The sequence below is a fragment of the Coregonus clupeaformis genome, chromosome 31 (genome assembly GCF_020615455.1).
Source record: "Coregonus clupeaformis isolate EN_2021a chromosome 31, ASM2061545v1, whole genome shotgun sequence".
NCBI lineage: Eukaryota > Metazoa > Chordata > Actinopteri > Salmoniformes > Salmonidae > Coregonus > Coregonus clupeaformis.
The window spans coordinates 29900967-29919267 of NC_059222.1; the positions used below are offsets into that span (position 1 = coordinate 29900967).

The 18301-nt window shown below is 42.6% G+C and overlaps 1 protein-coding gene across 3 annotated transcripts in view; it reads left to right on the forward strand.

Annotated features, from left to right (window-relative positions):
• Window positions 1-17656, forward strand: part of LOC121547435 (myosin phosphatase Rho interacting protein) — a 73756-nt gene extending 56100 nt beyond the window's left edge. Inside the window, exons 13-23 of one of the 3 annotated variants that reach the window (XM_041858719.2) lie at window positions 123-260; window positions 1911-4586; window positions 8940-9087; window positions 9376-9493; window positions 14374-14533; window positions 14624-14737; window positions 14851-14937; window positions 15077-15242; window positions 15745-15830; window positions 16250-16321; window positions 16618-16709. In XM_041858719.2, the coding sequence (XP_041714653.1) occupies window positions 123-260; window positions 1911-4586; window positions 8940-9087; window positions 9376-9493; window positions 14374-14533; window positions 14624-14737; window positions 14851-14937; window positions 15077-15242; window positions 15745-15830; window positions 16250-16282 (3726 nt within the window). In that variant the 3' untranslated portion in view covers window positions 16283-16321; window positions 16618-16709. Of the gene's footprint in view, window positions 1-122; window positions 261-1910; window positions 4587-8939; window positions 9088-9375; window positions 9494-14373; window positions 14534-14623; window positions 14738-14850; window positions 14938-15076; window positions 15243-15744; window positions 15831-16249; window positions 16322-16617 lie in introns of all 3 variants that reach the window. The other 2 variants (XM_041858718.1, XM_041858720.1) reach the window with 2 other exon arrangements.
• The last annotated feature ends 645 nt before the right edge of the window (window positions 17657-18301 follow it).

An 18301-nucleotide genomic window follows, 5' to 3' on the forward strand; every position in this document is an offset into this window, starting at 1 on the left:
CGCGTGTGGTTCACTAGAACGAAGATCAATGCAATGTAAAAGGTAAGGGGTTCTTGATAGGTCAGTGCTCTCCTGTGTTTCCTCACATTTTCACCTTGTCCATTCTATGGTGCCTCTCCCAGGTAGAAGAGCTGAAGGTGCAGTTGGAGAGCTGTCACCAGCAGCTGGTGGACTCCAACCAGCACAAACACAATCTGGAGGTCCAGCTGAGGACGGCTCTGGAGAGAGAGCAGCACAGCCGCACCGGATACATCTCCCCGGTAAGCACCACAGCTCTATCTTCTTCTCCTTCTTCTTCTCCTCTTCCTCAGAGCTGTTTTATTCTCTATAGTCGTGTTGAGTTAATACCTGAGCTAAGATTTCATAAACTCAAGGTACAGATTGAGCTGTCTCTTTCCATTTCGTAACCTCCTTTGCATGTTGTATTTTTATTGTGAGAAAACATCAAACTGACTGACATCAAAGCTACAAAACAGCTCCAGAATGTGCCTTTGCATGAGTCCGTTCATTGCATGTGAGGAGAAACATGAAGATCTTGTTTTTATGACTCCTTTTTACAGCTTCTTCTGGTTCATCACCTCTTGCTGTTGTTTTTTAGATGTACGACATATGTCATGAACTCATGCTAGTGTATTGAACATGATGCATTCAATTAATGATTAACATTAGATGGATACGTTTCCTTATCAACGTTCCTGTAATGCTGTAAATGGCATGAATGCATTAGGCTACTTGACTTCAACAGTACAGCCATAGTTGTTGAAATGATGACGTTTGGCTCAGAACTGTATGAAAACCTTTTCGGCTTGTCTCATTATGAATTTTTTGCATGGATGTCTTATTTTCCATATTTTATTCACCACTGTTCCAACCATCCATTCTTCTTTTAACCGATGTGTGAGCCATACCATTATGCAGGTGATAGTTGTCTATTGGATTTTGCTTGCTTGTGTGTGTGTGTGTGTGTGTGTGTGTGTGTGTGTATTTGTGTGTGTGTGTGTGTGTGTGTGTGTGTGTGTGTGTAAAAGAGGGAAAGAGAGAGCGCGGGAGAGGTGAGAATCTGTCCGTATGGAGGGTGTATAGATGCTTTTTGAATTCCTCACCACATATTGTGTACATCTGTTGAGTTTATCAAAGACAGTTGGTTTTCTTGGATAGCTTGTGTAACAATGAAAATTAGATTCAGTTCAAAGGGGACTTTGGAGAAATGTTTGAGTTGATGGATATGATGTTTAGAGAGGGAGAGAGGGAATGTGAGTAATTTATGCTGACCTTCGCATTTTTGCTAAAGCCTTCAAAACAGGTCATTGACATCCTCATAAGAAAGGAAAATAATAAATTTCCTGTTCATGTTGTGGTTGTTTTTACTGAAACCATACATTGAACTCAGTTTTGACCTGCATTGTTACATTTGCAATTACGCAATGTGATGCAATTTGATGAGTGCCTTTTGAGAAATGTTTCTGTTTTTGTGAAAGACACGAAGAGTTCAGAAAAAGGAGATTTCAAGAACGTTGTTTATTCCTAGGACCTGGTATGCAACTCATCTCTAAGTAAACCACCTAGCTAGCACTAATTTTGCATTACTTACCCCATTAAATAACTCTTAACCATTTAATGTGCATGCTATTTTGTGATTTACTAACTGTGGCCATTAAATCTCTCTTTCCATTGCTCTAATTCTAATCATTTAGCCTAATGATAGAAGCTGGATTCTATTTCTGTAATGTTTTTAATCATTATGTTTAGTTACGTAATTTTGTAGTCAAAATTATAATTATGATGATTTCATAATGTTTAATTGCTATGAATACAGGGGGAAATAATTGATGGATTACCTAAAACAATTTAGTTAGCCTTTTTCACCCCTGCTGTGTGTGTTAACCAACTGTCTGGTCCCCTTTTCCAAGCTGGAGCTCCCTTTGGGTCTGGAGGCTGATATCGAGCCCCAGACGAAGAGGCCAGAACTGGTTAGTTCTCAAGCTCAGAGCTTAGCAAGGAAGTACCAGGAGACCAAAGAGCTCCTGCAGCTACAAGAACTGAAAAAGCGCAATATGCAGGCACAGCTTGGCCTCACACTTTCTCACCTCTCCATCAAGGAACCTTACCTTTCTGACCCCCAAAAAACAGCCCCTCTGCACAGCCTGCCTCCCTCAGAGCCACTCGTCGAAAAGACCGTTAGCTTTTTGATTGAAGATAGTGCAGACATTATTCAAGAGCTAGAGGCCTTGATCTCAGGAAAGCTCCTGACTCTAAAGGGACTGGATAGATTGCTACGGTCTCACAGTGAATTCAGCCTGGAGGGTAATCAGGATATAGGAGAACAGGGTAGCTGCCAGAGGCTCTTGGAGAGCTGGAAGTATCAGCAGGAGGTAGAGAACGAGACTATGAGGAAGAGCTTGGCCAGGGCGGGCGAAAGCATCCACAATTACGAATCACGACTCCTGACCATGGAAGACATGCTAGGAAGGGTTCAGAAGCAGAAGGTGGAGAGTCTGAAGAGCTCTTACGGACCACTGTGTCAAAATGAAGAGCACTCAGAAAGCCAGGAGATCACGATCAGGACTTTGTCCCAGAGGGTCGAACTTCTAACGAGCGAAAACGGAGCGCTGAACCAGCGCTATCAGGAGATAGTGAACCAACTAACTGAGGCAGATAGGGAGATAGACAGGCTTAAAGCTGAGCTAATCAACCTGCAAGGTGGGAAACAGCACCTACTGGTCCTAGAGGAGCTGAACAGGGTCAGGGCCAGACTAGCGGAGTGCGAAGCCAACGCTATTGACAGGGTGTTCTATGAGAGCGAGCTGAATGAGAAGTCTGTGAAGCTTCATGAGGCGCTGGTCACCTTGGAGGTGCTAGGAAACAGCCTGAAGGACACAGAGAGAAGACTGCAGCTGAAAGAGGCCACTCTCAAAGGTCTGGGATTCCAAATAGCCAAAGAAGGTGACGATGAGTCCCCTAAGGAGAAACTCAAAGAGCAGCTGGAGGCCACAGAGGCCAAGCTCTTAGAAAAGGAAGTGCTCTTTCAGTCCACACAGCATCTCTGTAGAGAACTTCAAGCTCAGACGGTTGAACTTAAAACTAGAAACCAGGAATCTGAGAGACTCCAGAGTCAGAAACTTGTAGAGGCAGAGAATGAGATTAGGATGTTGCGAGCAAAGTTAGAGGTAGAGGCAGCTAGGGGAGAAAGAGAAGTGAATGTTAGTGAAGAGTTGATGCAGACAGGTGAGAGGCAGGTAGCAGACGAAAGTGTTATAAAGCAATTAGTAGGTGAGGTAAAGATGAAGTCAGAGGCCCTTAGTCAAGTGTTAGAGGTGTTAGCGAAGGTAGATGTTAGTGTGGACAAAACGCTAATTGATATGAAAAGCACTTTACATATCACAGACTGCCTTGGGTCCTTTGAAGAGGAGACGGATGAAGTAAGTCAGAGAGTAATGAAAAGGTTGGTATTAGAGGCAGAGTTCTGGAGTCGTCTGTTGAGTGCTGTAGAGGTTAGCACAGGCGAGACTGAAGGTGAAAGTGCATGTCGTTTTGAAAGGCGTGTGGCAGAGCGTATGGTAGCTGAGAAGAGCATGTTGCTGTTAATGAACAGGATTTGTCCTCGACCAAAGATGGAAGTTGATAATGAGATGACTGTGACTGCACAGACCCTGGAAGCATACCTTTTGAATTGGTGCAGCTGGCTTGATAACGACACAAACACTCTCATTTTGAAAGATTTAACAGAGGCATTGCAAGATAAAGTGTATTTGTTGAACCTGATTGCCTCCACCATTGAGACGTCCACTAATGACAAGCTCCTGTCCTTGGTCCTAGCTAGCTTTGATTCCAGCAAACTAAAGAAAAAATGGTCTGAGCACCTTGAAGACGCAGCCACAGAAGCCCACATGTCCTATCTCATCAGCAGGCTGAAGTTCCAACACGAGAAAGAGCTGAAAGAAACAATGGTTGAGAAACTTCCGATTTGCAACTCCGACTGTGCCAACTGCTCTCTACTGAGAGAACTGAACCGAGATCTACAATCCAAAATGGCGGATCTACAGAATGATCTGTCAAGCCTTGAAAGCCCTATGAGTGAAGATACTAGACCAATAACACACATTCAGATCGAAGGTGAGCCCATTGACTCCCTGGACAAGGCCATACAGCTACAAGACATGGTGGCCAAGCACAAGCTGGAGCTGCAGGAGATCAAGGACATCTACGCACAGGAAACAGAGAAGCTGAGACAGGAGGTGGCAAAGGTGGCCGAGATATTGCATCTAGAACGTGAAGAGAACGTGAAGGAGATAGACTCTCTGACTGTCTGCATGGAGAACCTGAAGAAGAAACACGAGATGGAGAGGAGCATCCTGCTAGAGAAGTTCCACCACCAAATGGATGTCACCCCAGGAGGAAGCTATCTCACTGGGGCAGAGGATGGGACGATGTCCCCTGAGACATCCACAACCTCCGCCCTCAAGGAGCGCATCCAGGAGCTGGTGGCCCAGGTCTCAGCCATGACGGAGGAGATGAAGCGGAGGGAGCGCCAGGGCGACGCAGCTACCCTCCGGCTGAAATACGACAAAGACCTGGAGAATCTGAAGGTGGAAGCCATTCCTTGTACTTGCTGTTCCTCCGTCCGTGATGCCTTCTGTCTCCTTGTGGCACCCCCCACCCTCCCAACCCCCTCCTACCTGCCCTACCCCCCTTTCCTCTCTAACCCTGCTCTCCTCACTCTGCTTTCATTTTCTTTGTAAACCAGTATGCTCCAGTGTTGCATGGTGACTAATTCACTGTTCAGTGCATGTGGTTGTTGACAACTAGTTGTGTGCTGAGGAACCCATTTTGTTTGACAGGAAAAGTCTAGAACTCCCAGACCTAGGGCAACTGGAACATTGTTAATGTGGGAGGCTAACCAGAACATGTCCTACAGTCACATGAAAGTCAGGCTGACAGAATTTAGTCATGTTTTATAGTGTCTATCAGCATATTTTCCCATCCAATGTGAAATTGCACCGTATCATACCAGAAGGTATAGTTGCTGACGAAATGAGTTCCTCAGAAGCTACAGTTTGATGTGCTTGATTACAGATTCCTTTCTTCAATAGGTGTTGTATATTAGAAATGTCAAATACAAATGGTTGAACCCCTTTTAAAGCTGTCTAACTATTAAGTTATTCTCAACAGACACATGATTTAGATAATCAGGTGGATATATAGCTTTTTTTATTGAGGATGAAATCAACTGCATTCGAAGATGCATGGGGCTTACCTTTTTGTCTTTGATGTTGTGATGTTGCTTTAACTGACTAAACATTAAACTTTTCCCCTCCTGACTTGCTGATGAACAATTAATGATAATTGACAGGATTTCAAAACATTGCAGAATATTTTAAGCTTAGACGTATTACTTTTTTGGAAAAGTAATGCTTAAAAGGAAGAAATGTAAAACAATGATAATCTACCCAGAATCTTGGGTACTGTATGTAAACGTATAGTTACCCAGATGTTTTTATATGTCGTAGATCCTATTTTTGTGTATTTTTTGACTACAGAGAATTTCCTCCATTGTCATGGTCTCTCTACATCACATTATGTTGTAGATGTGTATTAGAATTACGCACGTAATTTATGATCAGGCTCCAGCTGTATATGAATGGTTTTAAAAGCTGTTGTTTTCTGCCTGTGTTTATTAGTCTTGAATAGAGACTGTTTCTAAGCAGATGGCATGGGTTGTTAACCTCAGGAAAGAGACATGCATGTAACTTCCAAAATAAAGGAAACACTTAAGTAAATGAGGGATACAATTACATTTTACATTTTAGTCATTTAGCAGACGCTCTTATCCAGAGCGACTTACAGTTAGTGAGTGCATACATTTTCATACTTTTTCATACAATGTATTTTGAAAGCAGGTGCTTCCACACAGGTGTGGTTCTTGAGTTAACTAAGCATTTATCATCCCATCATGCTTCAGGGTCATGTATACAAATGCCCATTGCCCATTATTTTGGCTGCCATGGCTAGAAGAAGAGATCTCAGTGACTTTGAAAAAGGGTTCTCAGTAACCAGATCTCAACCCAATTTAATCTTATGGGAGATTCTGGAGCGGTGCCTAAGACAGCGTTTTTCACCACCATCAACAAAACTACAAATGATGGAATTTCTCGTTAAAGAATGGTGTCGCATTCCTCCAATAGAGTTCCAGACACTTGTAGAATCTATGCCAATGCACATTGAAGCTGTTCTGTTGGCTCGTGGTGGCCCAACGCCCCATTAAGACACATGTTGAGACTATGTTGGTGTTTCCTTTATTTTGGCAGTTACCTGTAGGTCTTCTAGTCATGTTTACGATACAGTTGGGTGCACAGCTGACATGAAATGAAAGGCATATGCTACTCCATGTATTTTGTTGCTGCTGGTGATATAATCTTTATATTGTTGTTGTGTATAGGGACGGACTGGTGGTAGCTGTCCTCTGGCAGTAATAACATTGTAATAACATTTTAGCAGTGCTCTTCCTGGTCCTTGATGGTCGCTGTGTGTGCAGGACAGGTTTCATCCCTTGAACAACACATTCCCTCAGTTAGACCCAGACTTTGTTTGCAAATTTCTCAATAGTGTAGTTGTATACTATACACCAGTCACCCCCCTAAACAGGAAATGGGCCACACACACAAACACACACACACACACACACACACACACACACACACACTAAACAAAGGGCAGGTGTTGCTTGCTGTGATGTCACAGCAGGAATTGTCCCCATGTATCCAGCCAGGAAGTTGGCTCGCTCTCAGTCTCAAAGTTTGTTCCCGTCTGGGCCAGTTTCCCGAGCACTGGGGACTTATCCCTGTGAAAACAGACTTTTGCTAGAGAGGGAGCGTAGGATAGCACCGTTGACTGAGTACTCAGATTAGCAGCGCTGAATAGAGGACGGAAGTAGGTTTTGGGTCGATCTGGTCAGAAGGCTATTCAAATCCCCTCTTGTGGAAACATGCACTGTAATTGCAATAGCATTGTGAATGGCTCTTTCTAAAGCCGTGTTGATCAGGATTACCCCCTCCTCCCCTCCCCAACCTCCTTTCTCTATATCAGGGTTTCCCAAACTAGGTCCTGGGGCCTCCCCTGGGTGCACGTTTTGGTTTTTGCCCTAGCACTACACAACTGATTCAAATATCCAACTCATCATCAAGCTTTGATTATTTGAATCAGCTTTGTAGTGCTAGGGTAAAAACCAAAATGTGCACCCAGGTAGGGCTGGGCGATTATGGTCTGTTTTATGCTTATTGCACATTTATAAAACACAGACTAAACAGCTAGTATAACAATCTTTATTTGACTAAAATGCTGCTAGCGATACGTGGTAGTGTAATGCGCATGCGACAAACTGAGCATTCATTTTCCAGAATGAATGTTCATTGGTACATCCGTTTTAGTAGTGTCTGCTCTGTTCGAAATTTGAGGAGTTGAAACAAACAAGGTATGGTTCGAAAGGTAAACTTCTCCTCTATTACAGTAAAATAATGTCTGTGTGTTTCAGTGTCCATATGACCGATTCTGTTGGACCAAACCTCAAATGCAAATAGTGAGTTGAAACCGCTTGTCAGAGAGGAAGAAGTGATCTCTCATCTTTGTTGTTGTGAGTGGTAGGGGGAGGGGCTTGGGACAAATAAGTGAAGCGAGAGGTTTCACTCTCGCCAAAATTTGTCCAAAATAAGCCCAATGCATTTCTATGTGCTTATTTTGAACCTAAGCTTGTCACCTGCCTTCCCGCCTTTGGGACAACGACTCCCATTGTTAGGGCGGAGACCAGGTGCACAGAAGGAGCGAACAAGACCAAAAAGACAACATGAGAACAAGCGGACATAAACGCTCATAAAAACGAAATTACCAAAATCCTTGATTCTGCGATACAGGCACTTTAAATATCGCACAAAAACATACATTTGAATTAATCCGATATATTGCCCAGCCCTACACCTGGGGGGGCCCCTGGACCGAGTTTGGGAAACCCTGGTCTATACCACTGAAAGGCAATCCACAGACATGCTGGCCCTGCCACCTCACGATGAAGACACGTCAGACTCCACTGTCTGTCCCCACAGAATCAGCCTATTATCCATTGCTCTATTTGGTCTCATCTTAACCTCCTATATTCCACCAAAGATTTGTTCAATGGAAGCAGATTATACGTTTTTCATATTATAGACATTTACATTTTTTCATTTTAGGAATTTAGCAGACGCTCTTATCCAGAGCGACTTACAGGAGCAATTAGGGTTAAGTGCCTTGCTCAAGGGCACATCAACATATTTTTAACCTTTGTCGGCTCAGTGAATCGAACCAGCAACCTTCCGGTTACTGGCCCAACGGTCTTAACTGCTAGGTTACCTGCCGCCCTAGACAGCTAACAATATCACACACTAGACATGAACTCAATTTGTAATAGGTGTTTTATGTGCAAGCGGCCCAGAGTTTACTTAGCTAAAAACCTGGCATCGGTTGAATACCTTTACTGTTGCAGGGATAATTAGGCTACAGAACACAGCCTTCTCAATCACATTGCGTTCTCGCTGCCTATGCATTCCTTTAACATATTGTGTATTTCTTAACCCTTTGTACCATAGGCTTATGTTGCTCATGGCTAAACGTGCAGTAGCTAGCTTGGTGTTTGTCATCAGTGATCAGTGTCAGTGAATGGTTGGTCAGCAGTGGTTGATGCTAGGGCCAGGAGTTTTTCTTGAACTGGACAAGTTCTGGATCAGAGTTGATTGGCTTTAACTAGATCCTGGGTTTGACTTGTCCAGGAAAACATTTCAGGGCCCTCTATACCATATAAATAGGGTCCAGAGTTTTTCATAGTCATGTCACATGGTCTGGCAGGAAAACCCTTGGCCCTAGCTTATGGTTGCATGTGGACTCACTTTTCCCACATTACCTTCCATTAATAGGCCACCTGTGAGAGGGGCTTTGCTGCAATGGAGGATTCCCACCAGAAGGTGATCGACGAGCTGCAGAGGAAACACCAGAGAGAGCTGGAGAACCTACACGAGGAAAAGGAGAGGCTGCTAGCCGAGGAGACTGCAGCTACCATAGCCGGTCAGTAGTAATTACGATAGCAACTAATGCAATCAGCATTAACACCTTGGTAATCATATAGGCCTAATGTCCCTTGCTAGCAGTAGCATCAGGTTAACATGAAGTATTTTGTTCACTTGTGTTCGCAAACCCATAATTGTGAGTTACCATGTTTTTTTGGGCTCTGCTTTATAAAACAGTGGATTTGTATTTCTAAAACACAGTTACCTAATGTTTTGAGTTAGCAGATGGTCCGGCTATGCTAGAGCTCTCCCCCAATAACAACGTTCTTTGTTTTTGTTTCCCCAGCGATCGAGGCGATGAAGAACGCCCACCGGTCGGAGCTGGAGAAGGAGCTGGACAAGGCCCGCAAGTCCAACAGCAACACGGAGAACGCAGACATAGAGGAGATATGCAGGCAGCACGAGTAAGTTAGCATATCATGTAGGGCTGGAAATTGCCAGGGACCTCACAATACTATGTTATCACGATACTTTGGTGCCGATACGATATGCATTGCGATTCTCACGATTCTATATGTATTGTGATTCGATTATGTGATTTTATTGCAATTCGATGTAAAAGTGCTGAAAACTAATTTGCTCCCTATTTTAAAAGAAGATGGAGAACAAGCTATGAAGGACAAATACTGGAGTTTTGGTGCAGGTACAGCCAACTAGCGCAAAAAGAATATTGCAATATGTCAAAATGATACGATATATCGTCAAAAATTATTTCCCAATATGAACTGTAACTGTATCGATTTTCTTCCCCCATCACTAATATAATGTCCCCTCAGTACGACAAGCACATTACCATCGCCAAGACCATATTATTTTCAAGTTATCATATCCCCTCAGTACCCCAAGCACATTATATACAGTACACTATGCAAAGATACTCTCCAAGATCATACAATCTTGAAATCGCAATAAGCAGGTCAAGTCTCAGGTCTTCATTGAGAGTCAAGACTCAAATTTCCAGTCCAGACTCTATTCTTGAGTTAATGTTTACAATGTTTACTGTTTCTCTTCAGTCAAAACTACTGACTCAGGTCCCCATCGCTCCCAAATAACTACCTTACCCTATGACATACAGTCAGGTCCAAAATTATTGGCACCCTTGATAAAGATGAGCAAAAAAGTCTGTATAAAATAAATAATAAAAATGCTGAGCTATTATTGTATGCTCAAAAAATTTGGGAAATTATATTATTTTATACTAATACAATTTCTCAAAAAGATAGGGGTCAAAATTATTGGCACCCCTGTTTTCAATACCTTTCAATACCTCACTTTGTGAGGGTAACAGCATGAGCCTTTTTCTAAAATGTTTTATGAGATTGGAGAACACATTGGGAGGGATTTTAGACCATTCCTCCATACAGAATCTTTCCAGATCCTTGATAGCCTTCGTCTGCACTTATGGACTGCCCTCTTCAATTCAAACCACAGGTTTTCAATGGGGTTCAAGCGCAGAGACTGAGATGGCCATTGCAAAATGTGGATTTTGTGGTCATTTAACCATTTCTTTGTGGATTTTGATGTGTGCTTGGGGTTATTGTCTTGCTGGAATATTCACTTGTGGCCAAGTTTCAGCCTTCTGGCAGAAGCAACCAGGTTTTTGGCTAAAATGTCCTGGTACTGGGTAAGGTTCATGATGCCGTTGACCTTAACAAGGGCCCCAGGACCAGTGGAAGCAAAATAGCCCAATAATATCAAAGATCCACCACCATATTTTACAGTAGGTATGGGGTTATTTTCTGCTTATGCATCCTTATTTCGAGGCCAAACCCACCACTGGTGTGCTTGGCCAAAGAGCTCTATTTTCATGTCATCTGACCATAGCACCAGTTCTAATCCAAGTGCCAATGCTGTTTAGCAAACTCCAGGTGTTTACATTTGTTGGATGACATGAAAATAGAGCTCTTTGGCCACGCACACCAGTGGTGGATTTGGAGTCGAAATAAGGATGCATAAGCATAAAATTAACACATTACAAGGTCATTATTTACAAATGATTTACAAGTATGGTGAGCAAAAAATAGTTAACTTGTGGTTGTGAAGAAACAAAAGCAGTGCATTCTGTCAGAGGAATTTAGAACTTTGATCAATGCTGTCACTGGCAGGTTACCATGACAATGGAAACAATGACAGGGTCAAAGTATATATTTTTCTCTTGTTCCCACCCCTTCCCAATGCTGGCTACGCAAGGGATGTACACGGAACAAAAATATATATGCAACATGTAAAGTGTTGGTCCCATGTTTCATGAGCTGAAATAAAAGAGCCCATAAATGTTCCATATGCACAAAAAGCTTATTTCTCTCAAATATTGTGCGCAAATTTATTCACATCCCTGTAAGTGAGCATTTCTCCTTTGCCAAAATAATCCATCCATCTGACAGGTGTGGCATATCAAGAAGCTGATTAAACAGCATGATCATTACACAGGTGCACCTTGTACTGGGGACAATAAAAGGCCACTCTAAAATGTGCAGTTTTGTCACATAACACAATGCCACAGATGTCTCAAGTTTTGAGGGAGCGTACAATTGGCATGCTGACTCTAGGAATGTCTACCAGAGCTGTTGCCAGAGAATCTAATGTTCATTTCTCTACCATGTTGTTTTAGATCATTTGGCAGTACGTCCAACCGGCCTCACAACCGCAGACCATGTGTATGGCGTTGTGTGGGGGCGAGCGGTTTGGTGATGTCAGCGTTGTGAACAGAGTGCCCCATGGTGGCAGTGGGGTTATGGTATGGGCAGGCATAAGCTAGGGACAACGAACACAATTGCATTTTATTGATGGCAATTTGAATGCACAGAGATACCGTGACGAGATCCTGAGGCCCATTGTCGTGCCATTCATCCGCTGCCATCACCTCATGTTTCAGCATGATAATGCACGGCCCCATGTCGCAAGGATCTGTACACAATTCCTGAAAGCTGAAGATGTCCCAGTTCTTTCATGGCCTGCATACTCACCAGACATGTCACACATTGAGCATGTTTGGGATGCTCTGGGTCGACGTGTACGACAGCGTGTTCCAGTTCCCGCCAATATCCAGCAACTTCGCACAGCCATTGAAGAGGAGTGGGACAACATTCCATAGGCCACAATCAACAGCCTGATCAACTCTATGCGAAGGAGATGTGTCGGGCTGCATGAGGCAAATGGTGGTCACACCAGATACTGACTGGTTTTCTGATCCACAACCTTACTTTTTTTAAAGGTATCTGTGACCAACAGATGCATATCTGTATTCCCAGTCATGTGAAATCCATAGATTAGGGCCTAATCAATTGGCTGATTTCCTTATATGAACTGTAACTCAGTAAAATCTTTGAAATTGTTGCATGTTGTGTTTATATTTTTGTTCAGTATATATATATATATGGGGTATACCGGCAAGAAAGTGGTAAAAATGGCACTGCAAAAATTACTGCTTAGCTCCTCAAAAGTTAAATCAGCTGATCAATCATTTCAGTTGGCCTGAGTTCCAAAGAGTCTCTGAGCCTATACAGATTGAAGAGAGTTGTAGCAGAGGCACTGCAACGAGATTACAATTTACATAATATGTACATAAACTTTCAATTTACATTAGCAAAGGAATGTCATGTGCCGAGAGAGGGTTCGGGGGCTGCAGTTCAAATTTACCGTAAATATCCCAGTATAGCCACTAGTCAGTACGCATGCTTTTAACAAACTATTCAACTATGCAAGCAACTTTTCATCTTAACCATATTACACCCTTGAATAATGCAATCACACCACATTATACTCTTGAATAATGCAACAATTAACAAGGGTTTATTTTGTTGTCCGTACACTCATTACATTTTAGCTTCAAGACAAAAGCACAGTTACTGCTAGCTAGGTAAAGCTAACAACATCATCAAGTAATGTTAGCCCATCAAAAATGAACGATTACCCCTCTAACACGGATGTAAAAGTACAGTAGGCCTACCTTACACCTTTAGAATAAATCAGGCTTCATTTCTATCAACATCATGCAAATCATTACATGTGGTAAAAGCAAATTGTGACTGAAAACGTGGGTAATTCACTGGGGAGTTTAGATCAGCTGTTTTACGTGGCTCAGTGCAGCCAACCAAGCACCATTGACAGTTTTCTTCTTTTTTTTACTGCAATTTCAGGTAAAAACTCAATAAAACAAGTCTCAAATATAAGGAAACCGTCTATACATTTCAGCTGTTTCAAAAACATTGATCTGCTATTACGATTTTTACTGTAGGAGTGTTAGGCTCAACGAGACAATTCTGTTTATACTGCCCTGCTTGGAGGGGGGAAACTGACGGGCGAGTGTCGTGCGCTACATCCGGAGGTAGCGGTCGAGACATGAGAAATTTGCAGCTTTACATTACAGTAATAAGTCTATTCTCTGGATTTCTTTCGATACCTCTCGACAATCTCCTATTTTCTTCAATGAAAATAGGCTCTGTTCATTAATGAAGAGGTCTCTGAGTTTATACGGCTTGGGCTGATAATTAGTTGTGATGACATGTGTGAAGGTATTTCTCCTCACCTGCCCAATCTGCAGAGTGCATGATATCATATGACACACACTTCACCTCAGTCACAGGTGTAACTGCAGATGCCCTATCATTGCATATTATGAAAATTTTTCATTCCTGTCAGTTTGAACAGCAAAACAGAGTTGGGGGAATGTTGTCCATCATCCGTCAAAATGGGGATATTCAAGATAAATAACTTCATTTTGCAGTGCCGTCTTTTTCATTCAAGTTCAAACCCAACCCAGAGCCATGACAATTAAAGGTTGGGCAAAGCCAGTATGTGACTGTGACTGGCTGTGCCTTGCCAACTGTAACCAGGGCAACCTGGAACTGCGGTGGCGGCGAGTGATCTTGCCAAGGCTGGAATTACAGACAGAAACAGTTCCAGTTCTGTCACGCGTTTCATCAGTCTGTCTGGTGTTTATTAAGGAACTGATTAGGAGCAGTCTGGCTTGGTCTGTCTAGACTCTAGATACACTGAAGCTACACTCCAGTGTCTGGCCAGAACTAAACACCCTACAAAATGAAATATTTTTCTATGCTCTGTGCTACTATTTCCTTTGGTCAGCTATTATGAGGGAAACGAGAGCTCTGCATGGTCTTTGGTTGAATTTCCTGAGTGTTACAAATAAAAAGGTATGGTATTGATTGGCTGAGTGTTTTGCCTTGTATTGTCTGACTTACCGAGTGTTTTCCTGTGTTCCCTCTCGCTCTCTTTCCCTCTCTCTTGCTCTCTGTCTCTCTCTCTCTCCTCCTCTGTGTTGCAGAGAGGAGCTGTGTTCGTTCCAAAGGGAGATCGAGGTGCTGTCGGAACAGTATTCTCAGAAGTGCCTGGAGAACGCCCACCTGGCCCAAGCCCTGGAGGCTGAGAGACAGGCCCTAAGACAGTGTCAGAGGGAGAACCAGGAGCTCAACGCACACAACCAGGTGCACACACACACACACCCAGGCACACACACACACACTGATAATAGACCTCACACTTACCATGACACCTAATGTGCCTTGTGTCTGTAGGAGCTGAACAACCGTCTAGCCGCAGAGATCACTAAGATGCGCTCTATGGCGACTGAAGACGGGAGTGGAGACACCTGCAATGTCACACATGGGAAGGAACTGTACGAGCTAGAGGTAAGCTCCTCTCGAGGTGAACCCAAGATTGGACTTGATTTGAAATTAGCTGAAATCTTCCTGTTTGTTGAAAGGGTACATTGCTTTATGCACAGCTGAAATTTCCTTGCCAGGTGATGTTGAGGGTGAAGGAGTCGGAGGTCCAGTATCTGAAACAGGAGATCAACTCTCTGAAGGATGAACTCCAGGCCGCCCAAAGAGTAAGTCCCAAGACCCAAGTTACCTACAACTGCTTTTTTATAGTTTTTCAATGTATTTTATACTATTTTCTAATTTGTTTATGCTGCGGTTGTATTCCTCACCCAACCATCCTAAACAATGTATCCTTTGTCCCTCCAGGATAAGAAGTATGCAACGGACAAGTACAAGGACATCTACACAGAGCTGAGCATCGTGAAGGCCAAAGCAGAGAGAGACCTGGGGAGGCTCAGAGAGCAGCTGCAGCTGGCCCACGAGGCACTGGGGGAACCCTCACTGGAGGAGGTGGAGAGAGCAGGAGGATACGGTAGGAATATTGAACACTTTCTATCCTTCTACTCCATTTGTGTGCTACAAATGGCACCCTATTCCCTACATAGTGCACTACTTTACATACTTTACATAGTGCGCTACTTTTGACCAGAGCCCTATGTAGGGAATAGGGTACCATTTTGGACGCATCCCTTTTCCCTGAACACTGACCATTTTCCTCCTTACACAGCTAGCACTATTACCTCTGAGCGCTCAACCTTTTGATTGGTTGGTTATTGTTTTGGTCATGACCAATGTGCCACAATGCCTCAATATTTGAATGTGGTCTCTGAATTTACATAAGAAATTATCTAAGATGTCTCAATGTCAAATATAGTCCAGACTGTCTCCAACCTGCAACCCACTGACCCTTTCAACAAGCAGCCAGATAAGTCTATTTATTACAGTAGTTTCTATAGTATACAGTCCAGAAGCTGCACTAGCCCCTTTTTCCAAACGACTTGTCGTTAAAGAAGCTGTCTGTTATCTCTCCTCAGATATCATGAAGTCCAAAAGCAACCCTGACATTCTCAAGATGGCGGCTGCTGCCGCAAAACGCTCAGAGCGCACCATGAGGTCAAAGGTACGTCTTCTAAACACCTGAGTAAGACATCTTAATGTGATTTACCCAGTAGAGAAGTCTCCAGCAGCTAAGGTTATGTATGGAAACCGTTCAATAGGAACCAAGTGCCATTGAGCTGTGACACACTGCCACCCTCAGGTTAACTACTGCATTACACTGCAACTTTTTACTTCCCCAGCAGGTGAATGTACTGTATTGGGTGGGTTATTGGCCCTATGAGCGTTCAGCAGTTTTGTTATATTACTCTTAAAACCTTGAAACAATCCCTTTGTACATCTATTTCATTGTGGGTTATAATGGTTCTGTCAGATGTAGAAAGAAGTGTACCAACACGTGTGTCAGGAAACCTGGTAAGTGTGGTGCGGTGTGTTTCACCTCTTACTCTCACATGCCGGTGTGTTTCCCCCTTCTGTCCTCAGTCTGTGGCCCGTGACATGCCCTGGGACAGCTAGGGCTGCCTGAGGACCTATAGGCCTACCCTTCTCCTTTAGGTAATTTACCCAACCAGACTACAACGAATAGGATGCCAAAATCACATATCGATAGTGGGTTTGAATGGGAGCACCTTTTTTATTTGCCGCCATTGGGACCTTACAGAGAAATATCACTTTTACCAGGGAGAGAAATGAGTGCACGACTCTGTATGGATCATTGATGATACTCCTCTGTTTGCATCAATCTGCTTCCTCATCAATGATTCAGTCCTGTCCACATTAAAGTCACAGTTAAACCTGGCCAAGGTCATTAAGTCATTTTTTTGTCTCTCTGTTTCTCTCTCTCTCTCCAGAGTCTTAAGGAAGGGCTGACAGCCGAGCAGCGACTCCATCTGTTTGACAAAGACACTAAGGAGTTCTGACAGCGTCGCCTGCGTCGAACCGCTCCACCCACCTTGCTGCATGTTTAGAGAGCCCACTATATTTTAGCTCGGTAATTACTTATTTAGAAACACACTGGTCACCACACACATCGTATATTTAAAAGACTTGGTATGAAGATTGAATTTTATGTCTAGACTCTGCATTCCATGCACTTCAGTTACTGTGACATTTTGTTTGTTTTTGTTTTCATCGCCATGTCGTACTGTAAATACCCTGTACTGTTTTTAATGAAGCATCTATCATGCATACACTAAAAAAGATGACTACTGTTTTAACTCCTTAGTCTGTGTGAATAGCCAAAGGAATACGTGTAATGTTGTAATGGCTAAACATAACTACATAATGATAAATAATTACTTACATAAGCAAACCGTAGGAAAAACCTTGCCTTCAGGCCTGTGTATTATGCTAGGTGAGGTCAGTATGCACATGTTAACTCTTCCTTTCACCCCCTTATTTCAGCACAGATTACTGTCTGGCTCAATAAACAGCTATGGAAAGAAAATGTTTGCCTGCATCATTGTACAAGTAAACTATCTGCTACGTTGGATGATGCTCCTCCATTGTCTGAGTTGTTGGCTTGTATATGATGATTATTAACATAATATAATATGTTTTCTGAAACAGGACCATTTTAAAATTACCCCTGGAAAGTGACTGCTGAATAAATACATTATGGATGGGATTTTCTGATTATAATATAAATATATACATTGATATAGTTTTTTCCTTCTCTCTAATCTTATTGGTCCAGCTCTATGGGAGGATGAGTTGTTGGAGTCGGTTATGTCTGTAGTCTTGTTCAGTGGCAATCTCTTTGTATTTATTTAAGTGTTTTTGGATTACTGTCTCACATGCCATTCCCTCTGTACTCTACTATTGTAAATATACAGCCAATGTACACCAACTGACAACAGGTTTATTAGCAATAAATATTTTTGCACCCTGTCTTTCATTTAAGTGTTGTTTTCATCTATTACACTGTATTAATCATTTTCCAAACTGATTAAACTAACCAGCGTTATGTATTATTATTATTATTATTATGTAGTTAAATTACATTGATCATCTAGACTTATTTGCACAGTTCAGATGTGAGAGGACTGCAGTCATTTCATAGTGTAGGTTTCCTATCAATAACTTACACTATACAGTGCATTCGGAAAGTATTCAGACCCCTTGACTTTTTCCACATTTTGTTACATTACAGCCTTATTCTAAAATGGATTACATTTATATTTTCCCTCATTAATCTACACACAATACCCCATAATGACAAAGTGAAAACAGGTTTTTAGAAATGTTTGCAAATGTATAAAAATAAAACAGAAATACCTTATTTACATAAGTATTCAGACCCTTTGCCATGAGACTCAAAATTGAGCTCAGGTGCATCCTGTTTCCATTGATCATCCTTGAGATGTTTCTACAACTTGATTGGTGTCAACCTGTGGTAAATTCAATTGATTGGACATGATTTGGAAAGGCACACACCTGTCTATATAAGGTCCCACAGTTGACAGTGCATGTCAGAGCAAAAAACAAGTCATGAGGCCGAAGGAATTGTCCGTAGAGCTCTGAGACAGGATTGTG